The sequence below is a fragment of the Lagopus muta genome, chromosome 2 (assembly GCF_023343835.1).
Source record: "Lagopus muta isolate bLagMut1 chromosome 2, bLagMut1 primary, whole genome shotgun sequence".
Lineage (NCBI taxonomy): Eukaryota > Metazoa > Chordata > Aves > Galliformes > Phasianidae > Lagopus > Lagopus muta.
In genome coordinates, this window is record NC_064434.1 from 62,269,684 (window position 1) to 62,291,471 (window position 21,788).

The window sequence follows — 21,788 nt, forward strand, 5'->3', positions numbered from 1 at the left end:
CTGGCTCCTGCAGCCCTCCTTGCAGCTCCCAGGGCTGACTGCAGACCGCCCAGCCCAGCTGCCTTCCAGCACCAGTGTCCCTTCGCCAGAGAAACAGAGAACACAGACTGTTCTGACAGCATACACCAATGGATGCTACTTCTCTGAGTATTAGGAGAGGTCATCAAAATGTTTCATTGGTGTTTTAATGCTGAGCAAGGTACACATTTTGGTTAGATTGCTTTATTTTGAATTGTTTTGCCTTTCAGACACTTACATATACATAAGTGTACAATCTGTTTCCAAGTATCAGGCAGTGCCTACCTGAACTGTATCTGCAATTTGGAATCCCATTTTTCTATGCAGTCCCATTCTGAACAGTCTGAAGGCCCCACACCTTCCATGGTCTTGCAACATTACAGAAGAGCAGTTCCAGAAGCACATTTGCAAAACTAGAGGGCTGAAACAGGTCAGCATGATGCTCCACTTGTTTTTAAAACCCTAAATAAAGCATAAAGTTCCAGTCCAAACTGCAAACTGGTGGGTGGCTGGCAGGGAACAGGGCAGCACAAACACAGCACAACACAATGGCCTCCCCATGCTGGAAACTGATTATTTTGCTTTCTAGTGGCAAAAGCTGAAATAGTACAAGCAATGGGAAAAAGCTAGAAAAGATTCAAAGAGAGCTGACAGATCACAGAGGCAATTAATACATTGGGATTACTCTGAAAGAAAAATAGAGCCCACAAAACAGTTTGGCCAGAGTAAGAAAAGGCAAAAGTATTTGTAAACAGGGAATATTTGGGGGTGGGGGAAATGTGTAGAATTACCTTTACCATGTATTTTTCAGCTGCTAGTTAGCTCAGGTAGGACACAAGAACATAGAGCAACGTGCAACACAGCAGAAACACCCTCAGGGCACCAAATGCTGCTCTGGACCTCTGGAGCACGGAGAAGCCTGAAGCACTGAGCCACCACAGAAAGCCATGGCAGAAATAACCTTTTACAGGTTTCAAAGCACGTAAACCCATTTTAAAGATGATAGAGCAGGAAATTTTAACACAGTTTTTCATACCTTCCAGTTCCTAATGCACAAAGGAGATGGCACTGACATTAAATTCAGAACAACTTTCTTCAGCCATGCTGTTCCCCACAACTGCAATGGATCAGCGATGTCCATAACTACACAGCAGCCCTGTAGTTAGAAAGGAAAGCCCAGAACCCTACAACTAGACCAGGCAGCTGCCCTCAGCCATAGAGGAACAACACTGCACACATACAGAACTAACAGGCTTGGTGAAAACCCATGCATGTGCTCTCCAAACATGCTGGTGTCCACTGTAAGAAACTCCAATAAGCACCACACAACTGCATTTACACACCAGACTTGGTAACTGCTGCCATGTGCTGCAGCACATTAACTAACTAAAAATGGACACGATTCTGGTCATTTAGCATTTCTTACACAGGCTTGCTTTCTTATTGGATATGCGAAGTCTTGTGAAGGCAAAGATTTTAGAAATAAAGAAATAAACCCGGACATCTAAATACAGCTTCCTCTCAATTTATTTGGCAAAGTAGCAATTCAGACATTTCACACAGCATTTATTCAAGCTCTTCAACTCTTCTGCACATCAACTTGTCCTCTTCTCCAAGAAGCTTGTACTTCAGAACCATTGCTCCACCACGGAGGGGTCTTCATTCCCCAGTTCCTAAACGCTGCCCCTGCATGCTCCACCCTGCCCAAGCACCCCTACTGCCATCAATTCCTTCTGCAGAACAGGTGCCTTGTCGCAGCCTTGGTCCCTGAAGTGTTTTCCTCACAGAGCTGTTGCCAGGTCTCAGCTCCGTCACCTCTAAGCTGCCTTAGGCTAGCTTGTTACTGTGTCCAGAGACAAAAATTTGGAGACAGTTGAATTCTTATCTTTCCTTTGACTAATTAGTGAGATGATGTAAATAAAGCTGAACTCAAACTGAATGATACAGTGACCAAAAGGCTGAACATGAGCATGCATCATTTAAGATAGTTCACTTCAACACCAACAACTAGATTCACAGTTGATTGTGGGTTAGTACAAATTCAGACGCAGATGGGTTTTTCTGAACTGTGTTTTCTAGAATACACGCTGTAGTAATTCCTTTATAAGATCAGTCTGTGTGCTCCCAGACTGTGGCCAGATCGGGAGGTGGTACACTGACTTCCAAACATCTATGTGAATTGATACATCACTTTCACACAGGAATGGGATTGTGCCGACCTTCGCAGGGAAGGTTATTTAAAATGTTACCTCTTTCAGACCCAGAGGCCTTTGAATTTTTTAGCCTTTGTGCTTTCAGTGATTAATCCTATCACAAAACATAGCTGTTCCGCCACAGGCATCCAAATGCTTTTTACAGTGATCACGATGGCTGTGTTTATACTGGTTATTTTATTCTATAATCCTTTTTATCATTAAAAAGAAAACAACAACATGCTGCCTACAATATTTCCCAGTTGCTCCAATCTGAGCAAGAAGAATCAGACATGCTTCTCCACTTTTCCAAAGCAGCTCAATTTGCTGTACTGCTTTGCATTTTCCTATATAAAACAGAAAACTTGGGGCAGAAAAAAAAATTTATAGCCTTCCAATGATTCTTCTACATGAAAGTTGAACAACTGTAGGTAAGAGTCTGGGATTCTCTACCCATTCTACATGTATCACACATGTTTTCCTTGCATAACAACAGTTTGCTTTTCAAAAGAATGGAATTTTTTCAGAGTGTCCAGAGTCAGAAAAAAAAAGAGAACATTAATTCAGCACATGGCCTTATCAAAAGCAACTTTCGCTTTGAACCAGACTAGATATTGATCTGTTTCCTATTTTTAAATAATGCAAAGATCTGTATGTCTGCCACATACTGACCGTAGTCCTCCACACAAGCACAAACTCCCTCTTGTTTTTAGCCTTATTATCCCAGTGACTGGGATGCAGCTCTCATGTATTTTTGGAGGTAAATCTATGTTTACTGTAACAGCAGTGAGCTGTAAACCAAAACAGAGTTTCAGGTTTTCATTAACTAATTTTAGAAAGAAAGGGAAAACCACGTCTTTTATGTCCAACTCAAACAGCAATATTTAGTAAGAGCAGCCAACTTTGATGTTTTCAAATTCAATATATACAAATGCCTGATTTTAAGGTAATAAAGCAGCTGATTGTATCTACTACATGCTAGTCTATGACACCATGTCAAAAGCTTAAAAAAAAATTTCATTTCCTTTTAGTAGCATCTAGCAGACATTGGAACACAGAAAACCTGGTATTGCCTATGTAGTGTCATAAGGTGCACAGAAGCAGTTTTACCAAGGGACACGGGAGCCAAGAGAAGTGAGAGTGTTCAAGTACCCCCATCAAAATTAGAGTTCACAAGCTATAGATCTTCATCCACAGTTCATCTGCAGAAATTCACTTCAAACAGATGAGAGTAAAATAAAGGCATGTTAAATAAAACAGTGCCCACATAAAACTTTTTACCATGTCTTTATCAGATTTGCCTCGAGCATCTAAAAAAATAAAACAAACACCACGCTTTTCCATGCTGATAACAACAGTATAACGAAGTCCAAAACAAGCTGCAATGCTGTTGGTTTTCAAAAAGCTTTTAGAACTGGAGATGAGCAGTCCACTGTAACACTATGTTTGGGTCAAGATGATGTAGCTTTTACAATTCATCCCTGCAGAAAGAAAACACACACAGTAGTTATACTTCTAATCTCTCTGGAAATTAGATTTGAAAAGTCTTGTTCCTGTATCAGAACACATTTAAAGGCTCAAACAAATTGGCAAAATTTCAGAAATCTCTTCAAGCATTTAGTCAAAAAGGAAAGGCAACAGCAATCTCATACTGTCTCAATTGTGTGACCTATTGTGAAATACAAGTCCCTTCTCTACTTCAAATAGATCGTTTACTCAAGTGAACGTCTGCCACACCACCAGAATCAGTAATTTTTTTTGAAGTTACATAGCTGGCTGTCATCCAACCTCCACTCGCTCCATACTGGCAAGAAACAGAGCCAGATTACTAGACAGTACTGGCAAAAATCATTCATTGTAGCTACCAAAGAGACAAGCTTAACTGCAGTTACAGTCTCTTAAGAAAGCTGGGAATTCAGAATGTCAGGGATTGGAAAGGACCTCAAAAGATCCAGTCCATCAACCTCACATCAACATCATAAAGTCTACATCAACTATTTTATTTCTTTCTCAGAGGAACTGTATTAGCTCCCAAAACACTAAATCATAGTGTGTGATTTAGAAAGGGAGTTGTTACATCAGAAGTAAATTCAAGGAGGAGAAAGGATGCTTCAAGAAGTCTCTAAATCACTGTGATGACACAGGAAAATGCAGGCTTTCATTTCTACACATCCTGCAAAACACACTGAAACAGGGAATCCATAGAACCCATATTCCAGCAGTGAAATTATCTTATATTGGTGATTTGTTTAAATATTTCCAAAGCATTAACTTTAATGCCAGATGCTCATCAAATCTGAAAGCAGTGCATTGGCACTACAAACACTGGAAAACTTAATCAGAAGTGTTTGCTTTTCCCCTCTTCCATCCACAAGGCACAAGCAATCTATAAACTGGGCTTACTGCACTTTCTTTTAGTAAGTGCATTGCTCTCATTAGCCATAGTTAATGTTCGAGTTAACAAAAACCTCACTAATGTGATTGCTGGCTCAGTACACACCAGTATTTCCATCTATCATGCAAACTAACCCACAAAAAAAATATAGTGCTACGTGCACACAAGCAAAAGCTTTGAAGTTACAAAGGCGTTACTGTTCACAAACCATAGAGCGTGGAATGGCAACATGCACATCATTTTAAAAGCAACTGATAAGGCTTCTGCAACCAGTTCTATCTAATGCAGCTGGAATACAAATCTTATGATTTGTTAGAAAAATATTTGCATTCTTTGCACTTTGCACTGCCTTCTATAGCACAGGTACTGATAATACAGCTTCAGAGTGTCACAAGAATTGAAAAAGCAGAAAAAAGCAAAAGGGAGGACAAATCTTGGCAGCAGCAAGATAAAAATCTGTTTACAGCCAAATGTTTGGAAGGTCTCTGTATTTGCATGTTTCACGGAGTAGGTATTTGCTTTAAACAGATGAAATAAATGAACCTCTGATACAGAGATTAAAACGCAGTGCAGGTGACTCTTAGCCAATTACTCCATTCTTCCCTAATGCTTCCAGGAGCTGTGCCACCTGTTGATATTTACATCAAAAAATATGTAAATAATGACTACTGTTACTGCTGGTTTAATCTCAACATGCCTCATAGCTGATGTGATTTGCATCCTGAATCCTACCACATACTCTCACAGCTTTGCAAAAGCCAGGTCTTTTACTGTGCCAAACACTTCTGGATCCTTCACACCCAAGCTAGATCCTCAAAAAATTGAAAGCCAAAGAGAAACCCTATACTTGCTCTGGAAGTATTAAAGATGGCACATTACTCATATACAAATTTTGGCAAAGTTTTTGCCAGCTAACTTAATGTATTTGAGGGTTTTCTCTTTTACAAAATGGTACTTGTACTTAGAATTCAGATGAGCTATATTGGCATGACAGTGTGTTAACCAATCTCCCATTGCTTTAAGGTGTTCCCAACAAAAAAGAAGTACATCTTAGATGTCACTTTCAAAATACAGATTTTCATATTCTTGTTCGTTCAAACATACAGTGGTAGTAAGGGGATTGGCCTCCCTCAAAGGACTTTTCACCCAGGCTTCACTACTTCTGAATCCAACAACAGCATGCCAGCCCAAAACAATCCATCATCTGTGTGTTAAAATCATGCAGTGCTTATTTTTTACAGTTATGAGAAACTGAGCTCATGTGTGCATTATTATCTGTGTGTACATAAATGTTAAAGAAAAACATTTACAGCTTTTCACCTAATGCAATTAGCTAGCAGACTGAAATACACATTGCAAAACAGCATCAACTGATCTTGGCCTCAACAGTATGAATCAGAAGCTATCATGCTACGACTGTTTTGTGAAAGAACACCAATTCTGAACATGATGAAGCAGTTCCCTGCTTTAGGAATGAAAGCACTTGATGTGATGTTAACTAAGAGAACTGACCTAAGGATAAAGGATTCTTGAAGACCTCTTAACAAAAAAAAAAAAATATATATATATATATATATACACACACACACACACCATTCAAATCCAATTAATTTGGGACCTACAGCCGCAGGAGCCTCTCTTATACTCAGTTCTTTATTACAGAGAGATCTAATTAAGCTCTTTCAGAAGAGTAAGTGAGTCTTTCACTGACCTCCACTCACAGGTCTTCAACAGTTTAGGAAAGATAAACTGAAATCTAAGAAGCCCAGGAAAAAAAACAAAAAAACCAAAAAAACACCACACCTCTTTTTTCTTTGATGGTAGCGTAGATAGCAAATACTGAATTATTATTAGGAGATTCCTTAGCAGCAGTTGGCTGACCAGCACTTTGGTCTAACCAATCAGGAAAAGTATAAAAAAAAAAAAAAAGACAGGTAAGCACCTCCTTTAAAGTCTACAATACGGCAGCTCCTCAGGAAGGGAATGGCAGTTTTCTTCAGATCAAAGGACAATTTAAGAAAGGAGATATTGTAATAACTGGACTTCAGAGATGTCTTTTCACAGATATTTCCAAGTCTGAAGCATATTAAACATACATCAGAAGAAAAGCCTTTATGCCACTGTAAGGTCATACTTCAGGCTAAGCTTATCTGTTCTGATAACACCAATATGTTTTTAACACAATAAAATAAATCATGAAGTATTTCAGAACAGATCAAAGACTTTTAAAAAAAATCTGTGGGGAAAAGATTGAAACCAACCAAACAAACAACAAAAGAACCAGTACACAGGACTGAATGAAATCCAAAAGAACTCATTACCTCTTCCTGCACTAATAAAGAAAGCAGAGAACAGAACTGTGCACTTGAGATATGAAGACTTTAGAATTCTAAGATCCTAAATATACTACACCCTCATTAGCACTGTGGGTTCCATGCATCCAGAAATCCTTCAAGAAACACTATTTAAACACTGTATAAAAATACTCATTGGTGCGAGGAAAAACAACTGCTACTATCATAAGGTCAGATGGAAAAGCAGAAAAATGTGCTTTAAAACTCTCTGGAAAAAAAGATAGCTCAAGAAGAATATTCTTTTTCAAAGCCTAAACTCCATATTTGAATAAAGTCAGTCACATTTGTCAGAGAAGGAAAGTAATCACAAAATGAGACTTTCAAATCCTTATATAGTGGCAAGAAATCCTCAAGTACCATGCTGACAGAACACTGCTAAGGTTCAAGGATAAAGTATTAATTTGCATAACATACGGAAAATCTGAATAGTAAGTATGTTTTGCAATATCTGATCTAAGCTCATTTATAACTCATGTTCTAACACTAATTTGTACACAGCCACTATACAGCCATCCAACAAACACTACAGTGAAGTTTCAGCAGGCAGCAGTAATACTAACTGCTTTATTTGTACTTTCTCATGGACATCTTGATATCTTAAAGTTGAAGTGTTTGTGTATCCAAATCATAAGCTACACCACAGAATATCTAGAAAAAAATGCAAGAAATATAAAGCTCAAAAGCTGTTTCCAGAGCTCATTACAGATGTGTGCACTTCATTAAAACAGATAACACATTCACAAATGTTTTCTGGCAGGAAGCAAAACAGGACTGCTGCTTTGTTCAGTGTCATACAAACAGAGTAGTTTAAGCTGGCAGCTGTGCTATGCTGTGTTTCTGCTCATTCAGCTCAACTCATTGGAAGGTCTACTATTTCTAGAAAGGCCTTGAGAGCTTGCTCCATTGTAGAACTCAAACATATCCCCAGAGACAGGTGACAGATTTATTAACAAGTCTGAGAAAGTGTTCTGAACACTACTCAAATACACTCATGCTACACAAAAGAGGGGATTAGCTTCTTCACTTTCTGCTGCTTAGAGGCTGAGAAAAAGGAATTAAGAAGATAATCTATGTTGCCCCCTAAGGATTTTACAGAGCTTTCTCTTAACTTGTGACATTTCAGGAAAATAAAAAAATGAACAGCTAATTACCACTAACTTACACTATATTTATTCTTCAGTAGTATTTTACACTTTACCCTATTTGGCAAGTTGCTTATGAAGAGTTCATTAAAAGAAGTTTTAACGTAGAGAATATTCTATTTTAAAAAACTAAAAAGAAAAAAGTAACTTCAACACACCAAAACTGAAGAAAACATGAGTCCAAAAGAGACAAAGTGCAACTCATGCAATATTTTTTTCTGCTTTTAATTTAACTTAAACTTTGCATAACCTCCTCTTGCTGATGTAGTAATGCAAACTGAGTCACTTTTCATGGTATGGAGCAGCAGAAAGCAATGACAGCAGCAAACGCAGGCCTTGCAGTCTATCTGCTTAAAATTCACACCCTTTCACCTTGCGTGTATGTGGAAGAAGTAAGTGGAACAGAAAATCACTTCCACCTGGACCACTGCTTCTCTTTATCTGTTAAAGGCACATATATCACTCCCATCAGAGGCTTCATTTTGACACTGCCATCTTCTAGTTTGTCATACTGTTCAAGCATCTGGTTTCCCCCTGCAGGACCAACTGGTAATATCAATCTTCCGCCAGGTTTTAACTGATCTATAAGCTAGAACACAACAGAAATTAGAATGTAACCAGCCACTTAGAGAAGCTGGATCCAACATTGATAACATTACATGAGCAGCTTTGCCATATTGTTTATCTGCTATTACGCAGTAGATAACTACTTCAATTAACAATAAAACACCGAAAATGAGAAACATGACAACATGGCAAAAATCAACATTGCAAAACACATTCACAGTAATTTCATGTAATTCCAAAATAAGGTAAAAAAATTGGGTTGTGTCAGATGCAGTTTTAGTTTCTATACAAGATGGGAAACACATCAAAACCATTAACTGTTATTATACATATATATTATTTTTTTTTTAAAAACAGTAAATTCTTTTTAAACTGCTAGATATAAAAGTTTGATACTTATTACTTATTGGTACAGGCCCACTGTCTAACATTTTGTGGGATAAATGACTCTCGTGCCCTTAGAATACAATTTGACATCTGTGACATTGTCTTTCTTGAATAATTTCAAATTATCAAACACATGGGTTACCTAAAAGCTTTTCTTTTATTCTGTTAATGGAACAACACTTAATGAAACTATTCTATATGAATGTTAAGTGATAAGAAACACAGAACATGAGAGAATTGCCTGGAAACCTCTTTTTGTTTTTATAATTAAGAAGGTGGTTAATTACAGCTGATCAGTAGTTCCCAGAAGCTGGTAAATAAAAATATATGCGCTCCATATTTCCAGCTGAGCACATTATTTTTCCAACAGGCCCAATGTCTCAGAACCTGGGAAACAAATATTTAAATTTTGTCATTCAATTATGACAAAAACAATTTATTAAGGAAAATATTCCATTGCTGTAGCACTGATTTCTACACCTGACAATTTAAAACATGTCTACAGGAAAGTTATTAGAACACGCAGCCTTCAGCAAACCAACCAGAAATCCAATACAGACCATGCTCTAACAGCATCCTACCCACTGATACTGCCCAGCAGTGCAACTCTCTGAAGTATTTTACATATTTAAGTATATAAAATGTTTTTTACAGCTAAGAGATTAATGAATAACACACACAAAAACATAAATGGCTTACTGCTTGGGGCACAACTGGTGCTGCAGCTCCTACATGAATTGCATCATAGGGAGCTTCTTCTGCATATCCCATTCTTCCATCTCCCACTGCAAGAAAACACTTTTTTTTTTTAACCTTCTCAAAGGTTTTCCAACTCAAAATCTGCTTAGTCAAAGTAATATGAAGTCAATATAAAAATATTAACATAGCTATAAAGTAAATGCAACAAAAACCACATACACACACAATAAGTAGCATAACACAAGAAATCAGAAAGCACTGAATTATTCTGAAAGCTCTTGGAGACACGTTGCCCATCCAGAAAAGACACCTAAGCAGATGTGTCCTATCATTCCAACAGATGTGACTTTCCCTTCATTTACCCTCGGAGAAAATATGCTTCGCCTTATTTTTGCTTATGCTGTCCTTAACTATAAAGCAGATCACAAGCTTCGGCCATTAAGTCTCAGAAGTACGTATAAGGCTCCCAAGACAAGGAAAGGACAAACTAGGTATTCACATGGACTATACACCTATAACTGCTCTGCCAGTTGGAAGACTATGTTACTCAAAAGGATACAGAACCAGTTTCAGCTCATGGAGAAGCATCCCAGTACAGATGTTTCATACCACCCCACTGAGCATTCTGCAATAATTAATCTGGAAGGAAATGGGACACAGAAGAGCAGCACTTTGTGCTGGACAGGCACACACACTACAACAGATGGGTATCTCACTTCTGAAGACATACATGCACAGGACAAAGTCATGTTTGTAAGCATCATTACAGAATTTGTCTTCACAGTGCCAGAAAACAAGTGGTTTGCACGGACCAAACGAGTTAGTCTCAATCTCTTCATTAGTCTGTAAATCAAATATGGAAACAGTGAAACCTTTTCACCCACTTTCTACTGCTTCAGCTGACAACCTCATTTAAAGTAAAGATGTATAATCATCTAAAGACCTATATGTAAATAGCCATTCTGAAGGTTGAAAGATACAAGTTTTTAGGTCACCTAGGCCAGAGTTACATCTGAGCTCAAACTGAAAAAGTAAACTCATTGTTCAAAGTTCAATGATCTCTGCTTTGGTCACATTAAGTACCTGCCATAAATACATAAAGCAGAAAGCCACACAAAATCTGCTCATGCGCTGTATGTACTAATTCTCACAGTAAGCCTATTCCTCCTTTTAGCATGTCATCACAGAAGGCCCACACCAGAGAGACCAACAGGCCTGTGATGGATTGGATAAAACATTAAAATCAGTGGAACAAAACTAATTATTGCATTCAAAATTCAAAAAATAAATATACATTATTCACAGTTACTCATGTGCGAGACAAATATTAGTACCTATACAGATAAAGCAGCTTGCCATACTCTCACTATTCTCAAAAGAGCAGAATGGAAGAGATTATTTAGGAGAAAAAAAATCAGAGCCCAAGACTGTATAAAATAACTGTAACCTCTGGCAAGTTCTACAGAAATCTACTTGTCAGAAATAAGCCTGGAACAGACAGAATCAGGCAAAAGAAGTCACTTTGATTCTTCATCTATGAACTTCCAAATGCTGAAACTGTAGGTTCCTTTGAAATACAGCCAATAAAACTTCCAAAGACCTTAGTTATGTTAATCTGACATAAATCTGTGTGTTGGGTTTACATGCCAACATTTTGGTAGCAAATGCTGAGAAGGGAAAGGTGTTATAGCTTACTTTTCACTGTCCTATTCTATTTTTAATTGGCAATACAATACTTTTCCCCAAGTAGTTTGCTTTGCCAGTCACAGCAATCAGTCACTGATCTCTATCTTTAGCTTGATCAGTGAGATCTGTCATCTACCTGTCCTGTTGTGAAGAGGGAATGAAAGAGTGGGTGAGTGGCACAGCCAGGCAAGTCTGATAGTCAGTCACTACAATGTGATAACCCAAACTAGCACAGAATTCAAAGGAAAATGAAGTTAACAGGAATGTCTTTAATCACTGACTGTGTGTTACAAGACAGCCTGGAATCTGAATTAAGGTTTGAAAAATTAAGTGAATATTGTATCCACGGTATTTAGATCCAACCAAAAGTAAGTTCAGTTCATGTTAGGCTTTACACAATGTTCTCTCTGGAGTTCTTCAGGAAAAAAAATAAGCAAGTGATACTAAGCCATTCATAAATTCATATTCAGTGAGTGCAAAAGTTTTAGTTATCAGTTCAAGAAGAAAAAGCAAGAAGGATAATAAAGATACTTCTCTGCTCAGCACAAGTAGCTTGGGGTTTGCTGCCTTAGTACTGAGCTTTGACTTCTGAAAGGCAGCTACTATCATTAGAGATTAATAAAAAGGCTGAATGAATCAAAGGAAGTTCTGCACCTCTGGCCAGGAGCTGGAAACTTGACTTTTTGCCTTCCATCAAATCACAAGAGAATAATTACATGGTGACCATGGCAGGAAGATCTGGATAGCATTTTGTAATAGTTAAAACCAGAGATTTGTTGTCTTTCATATTAGGTCCTGAAGCAAGACCCTGCATGTATGCTTTACACCCAAAGCTTACAGACAGTAATACTGCACGTTTCCCCAGTTGCTGAGGTGCCTTTTAAAGTGCTTTCTTTCCACACATCACAAATTCTGAGTAGCACAAGCCCCTTTCTTCACAGTTTGGAGGCTTCCAAGCAGAAACCACCAACGATTCAAGAGAACTCATGGCTATCACCCTTTTCACTAGGAACACAAGCTGGGCTTGTTCAGCCTAGAGAAAAGAAGGCTGTGGGGTGACCTCATTGTAGTCTTTCAGTACCTAAAGGGAGCCTACAAAGAGGAGGGGAATCAACTCTTTGAAAGGGTTGACAACTGCAGAATAAGGGGAAACAGTTTTAAGTTGAGGGAGGGAAGATTTAGGTTGGATGTCAGGAAGTTCTCTACAAAGAGAGTGGTGAGGTGCTGAAACAGGCTGCCCAGAGAGGTTGTTGATGCCCCATCCCTAGAGGTGATCAAGGCCAGATTGGATGGGGCCCTGGGCAGCCTGGTCTAGTATTAAATGTAAGGTTGGTGGCCCTGCATGTGGCAGGGGGTTTGAAGATTCATGATCCTTGAGGTCCCTTCCAACCCTGGCCATTCTGTGATTCTGTGATTTCACCATCTTCCATTACTGTTACTTGTAAAGAAGATGAAAGCTCCAGTAATTTCAGGACCTAATCTCTCTGATCCTGCCAAAGTGGCTTATAACAAAAACAACAGCCTCAGTGCAGCTAACAGTACCAATTACATTCACTTACATCCTAGTAGCACAGTACACCTCCTCTAACGAGTAGTGACATGTTACTGTGTTGACTCTGTTCCAATCAGAGAATGCAAGGGAGAAAGACTTTTTCAGCTCAGACAAGCAGATACTGGTTTGAAGGATGCTAGAGAAGCAGGGAGACCTGCATTCCCTTAGATTCATCAGCAGGCGCCACGTAGAAGCCCTGGTACTACCAGCAATTAAAGTCATCATTGGCTAAATTGCCTTCTGAAGAAGAATGTACATACTCTGAGACTTAAACACACTTTGTGTCCTGCCTAGAAAAGTCTGTGAAAATGATCTCTGCACACTGTATCACTGACAGCAGTAGAAGGAAGTAAAACATCCACAGAATTTCCTCTTAAAATCAATAGCCCAAACCAAAATTACTGTGTCCAGGCACATCACTACTCGCAATCATAGAATACCCCAAGGGAGCGAAGGGATGCATAAGGATCGTCAAGTCCAACTCCTACGTGAACACACTTTCAGATATTCAAAGGACAACTAACTTTTTTTTTTTCCAAGCCAGCATTCATATATTCATTGCGACCCAAATTGTTACTTTATTCAATTTCCAAGAGGAAATGGTTCAAATTATGAGCTTGCATTCACAGCTTGAAAAATCCTACTCAAATTTCCCTTAACATGCAGCGTGACAATGAACTAAATAATCACTGGGACAGGACGGAGGGGAAATCATTATTTCTCCCATGAAAGGGTTTTGTACCTTCTTTCTGAACCTAGATCTGATCTGCTTGTAATGGTACTCGAGCCTTCAGTGTCTCTACACAAACCTGCTTCACAGAGAACTGCAGCATGAGTACAAAACAGAAGAAAATTACTTCACTGTGCTTAGAGGAATTTCACTTCTGCATCAGCAAACAGTGAAGCACAAGAGCAGTAAATCCATACAGCAAAACAATTTGTGCTCAGGACTTAATGTCTGTGCAACACATGCATTTCAGAATGACTGTTTTGATCTGGTCCTAGTCTTATTTGTTATCTTTATGTGACCATATTCTCAGAGCACATCATCCAGTGTAGTTTCATCCACAATGAATCAAAGTTTGTGCTCTCCATGTATGCTTTCATGGGAATGGCTGAGAGATTCACCTCAAAAAGCAATCTCCTGAACCAAAACAAAACCCAACCTACGCTTAGACACAGCCTAAGGATACCTATTCCCCAGTTTACAATGCAGTTGCACTGAAAAATAACACTGGTGCTTCTGAAATGTCACTGCAGTAAGTCTGTGGTGCAACAAAACAGTGGAGAATGTTTCAGACATACCCGTCAAAGACTAACCACTGGCTTCATTTGTTTTAATTCATGCAGTTCCTACCACCAAATAACTCTGCCTTTTCAAGTTTTTTTGTTTGTTGGTTTTAAACAGCTCTATCTTGATTCTAGCTCCACATCATAATATTCCCAGGAGTCCAGCACAACTGAAGCATTATTATTATCCATCTAGTTCACATTCCTGCTACTCCTCCCCCTGTATTTAATGCATCTCACAACAGAACTAGTCAGAAGTCTCTTAGTTATGCTGCTACACAGTCAAACATAATATTGGTGATGACATTTACTTAGAACTCCAGATTCCGGAGAGCATCAAAGTTTGTCTCAGGTATAACTAGAAACTGGAGTCAATTTGCTCTTGTACAGCACCAATAGAAGTTATCCCCTTACCTCCTCTCTCAATTCTCAGTCTCAGTTACACCTTAAATTTCTTCAAAAAGAAGTCATAAGTGTTCACAGTGATGTAAAATTGTATAAGATAGTGTCCAAGTACATGTGTTGATGTGCTTATTCCAGAAAGATTTAGAAGATCATCATTTAAGGAAAAATAAAAAAAAAAGAAATCCAGGAACCAAACTGGAAGAAACTAAGGTAAGAGCTAAACATCACAAACCATAATATTTCCAAGCACTTTCAAAAGAATGGCCCCAAAATAACCCAGATCTTCAACTTTTTTTAAACTTAACAAAGGGAATGATGATAACAAGGGAAATGCTTTCCTCCTGCCAGCTTCGACTCTACTGAGAAAAACAGGTATCTTTTCCCCTTAAGTCACGTAACACAAATAACAATTCTCTCCTTGCATAATTTCAGCATTATTTCAACTAGCAACTCTCATTTAAACTAGTTTGCATCCATTAATCACTTCCCTCAAACAGAAACACTGTTAATTTTAAAAACAACTGAGAAGCTTCAGTGATGCGTATTACCAATCTACTATTTTTTCCACTCAACCCTCTGCTTGCAGCTTTCTCAATTACTATATCAGAAGTATGAATGCTCTGTTAAAGTGTTCAAATTTAGATGACAGCACATTTAAATCTGTGCATTGAAGCCCAATTTTAAAAAGCAAACTAACATGACTGTGCTTTAGCATGAAAAGTATTTTCATCAGAAAACGCTTGCATGTTCAGCTTTCATAATAAAACGAGTACATATTCCTTAAGATTGCCAGAAGCCATATTCTCAAAAGGGTGCAAAGATGGTGTTTTTCAAAGGCCAAAAGAATTGGCTCTTCCTTCTTTAGTTAATTGGCCCTTCTTCCTTTGGTTTAACTTCTTATATCAGAATTTTTACTCACGTTCAAACTCTAGTCACTTTCAACCAGCTGTTAGAAAGAATACCAGTTTAAGTAATAAGTATATCAGAGTCTGATGCTCACCAATCAGTTTCACTCTTCCTGAAGACAGCAATGTGGGATCGTCTTTTTTGACATTATTTATTGAGTCATCTACTAGTTCTTTGATATGATCAATTCCTACAACTTGTCCTTTGGGACCAACCTGAAATAAAAATATACAGTTGAATAAATTCTGCTAATTATGGTTTACTTATAGAATCAGAATTTCCATCTCTTCAGCCCATTTCTCTAGTACAAAAACAAATCAGCAAAGTGGTAGTACCTTACCAATGCTATTAATAACACTGCTTAAAATTACACATTCTGACTGCTACAAGCAACCACTAACTAAAGCTCACCAGCTAACACTTATGTTTGCTACAGTAAACTTTTTAAGAATCAATTCAGTCAATTTAAAATATCAGTGGGGATTTCTCCTCTGAATTTTTGGAAGCCAAATTATACAATGAGTATATGTATTACATCCAATAAGAGGCAAGGACTTCAAGGACAAAGACTGGAACTAATGTCCTTCCATTCCAAGTAAACTTCCTTAAAAATTATGTTGTGAATTGTTTATTTGTTTTTTTTTCTAAAGAGAAAAACCTTATTTCAGAGAAAATAGTTAAGTCACACATTTTGTTCTAAGTTATCTCAAGGGTTCTAATTTTTTAGAGTCAAATTTAACAGTTAACAGGGACAACTTCCATCTAACCTCTTGCATATGTGAATATTCATGAATTTACGAGGTTGGATAGTGACAGCACAAGGGGGAATGGTTTTAAACTGAGACGGGGAGGTTTAGGTTAGATATTAGGAAGAAGTTTTTCACTCAGAGGGTGGTGATGCACTGGAACAGGTTGCCCAAGGAGGTTGTGGATGCCCCATCCCTGGAGGCATTCAAGGCCAGGCTGGATGTGGCTCTGGGCAGCCTGGTCTGGTGGTTGGTGACCCTGCACGTAGCAGGGGGTTGAAACTCGATGGTCATCGTGGTCCTTTTCAACCCAGGACATTCTGTGATTTCATATTTACAGCTCTCTTCCACTAGGAGAGCAAAACTTTTGAGAGCTTGTAACTCACACATAAAAGGTCTGTGTATTTTCAGGGGAAACAGGTCTCCAAAATTAACATACTTTTAAAGAGCATCATCCTAAAAAAAAAAAAAAAAAAAAAATAGCTTCTGTTCTGGAATTGTGCCTTTATTCCAGAAAAAATGTTTCAGTCTTGGAGAGAGGAGAAAAATAATCCAAACCATAGAATAGGAAAACCTTTTGCAGGATCCATTTCAAAGAACTCAATAGCAAAATACGTTCTGGAAGTCCATGTTGTCACACAACTCTGCCTTATAATGGCCACATTTGAATATGTCAGTAATGCTTCTGTATCTTTTATTTTACTCTTTCTAAGACATGAAAATTTAAGAGAACTCCCTCATGACCAAGTCCTACTTTAAAAACACAGAAAGAGCGGTACTAGCTCTTCTATTTCAGTTGGAACAAGACTGGCCTAGCATGTGAAACAGAACAAGACACATGGCAAGTTTTCACTATAACACCTAGAGGCTACTGTTTGCAGGAATGTACCAAAAGCCGGCGAAATATACAATACAGGCCCTTCAGGGTAATGTCACAGAAATCCACACTAAAGTAAATAAAATGCCCTCTAGGAATGCTACAAGGGAGACTAGTCTCGCAGGAGTAAAGCCGCCATGACATCAATGTGCACTCAGCAGCTTATGCCACAAATACCAGATGTTCCTTCTAGATCTCAAGCAGACTGAGAAGTATGGCCAGTAAGCATACCTCCAACTGAATTCTGATAGGAAAAGGCTAACTGAAGCTTGAAAGTACATCACCTGGAACGATGGTAGTGTGTTAGAGTTTTTATACAAGAAGAAAACTGAGTCTGAGCAGTATGTACTCTTATCTACGTCGATTCAAGTGGTGTTACACAGTAATAATGCTATCGAACGGAAAAAAGTATTTGTTCAATATGCTCCACAAAACGTGTGTTTGTAAGGCATTCCACAACACCACCAAGAAAGAAATTCTGGCGGAATTCCGAAGAGGAACATAACAGTCACACGGTGATAAATAGTGTGGTTAACCTTAGCAGAATTGAAGAGATTTCCTTTTTGTGATAATTCTGACTTTTTTTTCCCCTTGCACGTTTTCCTCAGCTTTTCTCATGCAATTGTTTTAAAAGAAAAAAAGTGCACAACCACGTGTCACAAACATCTTACCTAACATGGCATTTTATACATTCAACATTTCTAATGAATAAACACACATCTTTGATGAAAACTTCAACACCTGTAGGACTCAAATCCCTTATGCATGCTACTAGCACTTGTTGCATTTGATTATCTAAGCTAGACCGACTATAGAGTTGGACTAAAAACAGTAAGTTAAAGAAATGGCATTTAATATTTCCTGCAGACAGCAGTTTGATGAACTTATTTCACTTTTTTTAATTTACTTTTTTAACGTGGCAGTTAGCATTCTTGAAAAACTGCACACAGACTTTTACTAATGTATTATTGAATCCTAAACATTCTTATCTAGCTCTTAATACGGGACATGAAGATTCAACAGATCAACGCTTGAAAATAGTAAAATTTAAGTAGTGAAAGAACAAATGAGAATTTGTCATCTGCATCACCATATTCCAAATTAAGTTCAGAAAAAGAAAAAAAGCTCCAGCTGGGCATTTTAGTGAAGTCCTCTGCTAGTTGTAAAGCTAAGTCCTATAACAGAGAAGGAAGAATTGATCATATTCCACCAGAAAAAACAGTCAGGAAAAACTGTAGTTACAGTCATCATAAAACAAAATTTCTCATCTTTTTTTCTCTTGATGCTAAAGAGGATAGACTCGCTGAGAATTTCTTAAGCATAGGCTGAATAATCTGATATGAAGTTACTAGGAAAAGATGTAAGAAGAATATAAATTAGTACTAATTTTGAAAGTGATTAAATAGATTCTCATACTTCCACAATAAAATAAATGGAAAAAAATGAAACTAATTTCAAATACTATTTATACACATAGATATATAATTAACCTGTGGAAATAGGATTCTTTTAGGTCTCATTAAGCTCTCATCACAGTAGAAAAAGAAATATGAGCACATTCACAGCCACACAAGTTAAGATAAAAAAAGATAAAAAATAACAAATACCACCTTTCTTCAAGTTATACAGCAACCATTAAATCAAGAAAAAACTTACCACTGAGGCAGTTTCTTCATCACCAAAGGATTTACTGGACCCAAGCCTCAAGTATCAATATGATTAGAAGTGTATACTAGCCACACTCAGGAGAGTAGTTCATTTTCTGTGTAATCTACTTCAGCCCACTGTAAGAAGCCCACTTTTACCCTTGTTTTTAATTCAGTTATGCTGCAGTTCAAACAGTTTTGATGAACCAACAATTAAACTAGATTTCTCACCATCCGTGAAAAGCATGCTGTAAGGATTCCACTTCCAGATCCCACATCAAGAGCTTTGGCTCCTTCATGTAATTGATCGGACAGAAGTTCAAGAGCATATGCATGCTAGAGGAAGGAGACAAAATTTCAAAGTATTATCATTCTTATTTGATCCTACACATCTTCATTGCTTCAGTGTTTTGAGGCAATGCACATTAGCCTAAAAAATTTCAGAATCATGTTTTCATTACGTAAAAACAGCATATGAACTCCACAGGTAGTGAGTGGAGTTAGCTATATGATATAATCACTGTTGCTTCTTTTACTTCAAGAAAACTTTTCTTTTCTTGTTTGTGGAGAGAGACAATGGAATAAATTCTCTTCAGGTCTGGTGGTTCTCAGTTCTCTGGTGAATATTAGCCAAAGAGAATGTCTTATCATTATGCTATATACACTGGAATACGCTGAGACAGAAGCTAGTTTCATAGGATCAAAGAAAAATTATATTGTAGTTAATACTGCCTGCACACAGTTACTCAAGGAAAAAAGAAGGTGGTTTTTACAAAGTCTGATATCCAAAACATTCACATATGAAAATTCAAAAGTCTACATCATGAGCTGCTTTGTTTTCTTACACAGTTGACCAGTACACAAACTAAACTTGTCATATGCCAATCAATTCATTATTGAGACTAACAGGGTTGTTAGTTTAACCTCATCCTCTGGAATAGTTATGGAAAAAATGACCCTGGGAAATACTGAAATGCAGTTAAAGAACAGTGCAGTTATCAGGCAAAGCCAACATGGGTTCATGCAGAGAAAAGTCCTCCCTTAGTAATCTGATCTTTCTTTGATAAGGTCACCTGCCTGGTGGATGATGGCAAGACAGTGGACAGTCTTTTTGGATTTTGATACCATTCCTCACAGCATCTTTCTGGACAAAATGTCCAGCTGTGAGATAAACAAGTTCATGCTATGCTGATTAATGAACTGGCTTAACAGTAGAGCTCAAAGGGTTGTAGTGTTCAGGGCGACATCTACCTAGTAGTCTGTCACTAGCAGCATTCCCCAGGGATCAATTCTGAACCTGGTTCTGTTCAATATATAAATGGTCTGGATGCAGGAATGGTGCGCATCCTCTGCATGTTGTTTGGCGACACTGAATTGGGAACTGCTGCTGATTCTCTCAAGGGGATGAGAGGCCTTGCAAAAGGATCTAGGTAGATGGAGCACTGGGTGATCAGTAACAGCATGAATTTCATTAAACGAAAATGACAAGTGCTACAGTTGCAATGGGGTAATGTCAAATAAAAGGTGTAGACTGGGAGACGAGTGGCTGGAGAGGAGCTCAGCAGAAAGGGACCTGAGGATACTGGTGACAACAGGCTCAGTATGAGCCAGCAGAGAGCTCTGGCAGACAAGACAGCAAACCTCAATTTGGGGTGCATTAAACACAGGATAGCCAAACTGCTAAAAGAGGTAGTGCTGCCTCCTCTTGAATATTGTGTGCAGTTCTCGCCTCCACAATATAAAAAGCAAGTTAAGATACCTGAAATCATCCACAAGAGGGGAACAAAGCTGGTAACAGGGCCGGAAAGCACGTCCTGTGGGGAGGGGCTAAAGAAGGACATTTGAGTTGTCCAATCTGGAGAAAAGGAGGTCGAGAGGCGACCTCATTACACTCTGCAGGTTCTTGCAGAGAAGGTGAGAGGGAAGTGCTAGTCTCTTCTCTTCCTGGTAATTAGCGATAGAACTCATAGAAAGAGCACAAAATTGCACCAGGAGAGGTTCCAAAAAAATTTCTGCACCATGAAGGTAGTCAAACACTAGAACAGGCTTCCTAGAGAGGTGGTTGATACCCCTTGTCTGTTAGTATTCAAGAGATACTATTTAGATAATAGCCAAAAGTTTAATTGCTTTTGGACAGTCGGAATAGATGATCTTTGTAAGGCCCTCCTCACTGAATCGTTCTAATTCTAGTTTTTTTAATGCTTTACAGATAGTCATTATCACACTTCTACAGCTTACTCCCCTGATGGACACTACTCATCACTTGTCTCCACTTGGACTCCACCTGGAATCACTGCTTTCTTGCTGCAACTATCCAATCAATTCTTTATCCACTGTAAAGTGCACAATTCAAATCCATCTCTCTTCAATTTGGAGATAATCACATGGTATGGGACCATGCCAAAGGCCTTGCAGCAGTCCAGGTAGATTACATCATTAAGTCTTCCCTTGTCAACAGATGCAGTCATTCCACCACAGAACAGAAACGTTCCAGTGCTTGACTACATCCAGTATGATTTCCTCACAATAGAATTTAATCACAATTTTCTACGTTGCACTGTTTGTCCACTGCCCCACATCCTATCACTGTGCATCTGCAGAAAGAGTCTGGCTCAACCTTCTCTGCACCCTCCTATTAGGTAATTTACAACCACATTACTGCCATCAATTCCTAGTTAAATTTGTTGTGATAAATATTTTTATTTTGGGAACGTTTGTATCATCATAAAATCATCTATACAAGTTTAAAGCTTACCATATGTGGAGCACTGATTGTTGCTTGGAAGCCTGTAAAACAAGAAAGCAGAAGATTTGATTGTTGTTCAGACCATTGTTATTGATCTTGACCGTAAAATGCAATATCTTCACTGTTAGCCTCATTCAGGACATCAGTCACACACTAATGGTTATGTAAGTACTCTACTTC

The 21,788-nt window shown here is 38.2% G+C and overlaps 1 protein-coding gene across 4 annotated transcripts in view; it reads right to left on the reverse strand.

Moving 5' to 3' along the window:
* Nucleotides 1-1,521: 1,521 nt before the first annotated feature.
* The window catches only part of PCMT1 (protein-L-isoaspartate (D-aspartate) O-methyltransferase), a 35,303-nt gene continuing 15,036 nt past the window's right edge, over nt 1,522-21,788 (reverse strand). For 2 of the 4 annotated variants that reach the window (XM_048936194.1, XM_048936192.1), the window contains exons 3-8: nt 21,618-21,649; nt 19,094-19,198; nt 15,688-15,808; nt 9,755-9,840; nt 8,521-8,690; nt 1,522-3,691 (exon numbers count right to left, since the gene is read on the reverse strand). In XM_048936194.1, coding sequence (XP_048792151.1) covers nt 3,679-3,691; nt 8,521-8,690; nt 9,755-9,840; nt 15,688-15,808; nt 19,094-19,198; nt 21,618-21,649 — 527 coding nt within the window. In that variant the 3' untranslated portion in view covers nt 1,522-3,678. Of the gene's footprint in view, nt 3,692-8,473; nt 8,691-9,754; nt 9,841-15,687; nt 15,809-19,093; nt 19,199-21,617; nt 21,650-21,788 lie in introns of all 4 variants that reach the window. The other 2 variants (XM_048936195.1, XM_048936193.1) reach the window with 1 other exon arrangement.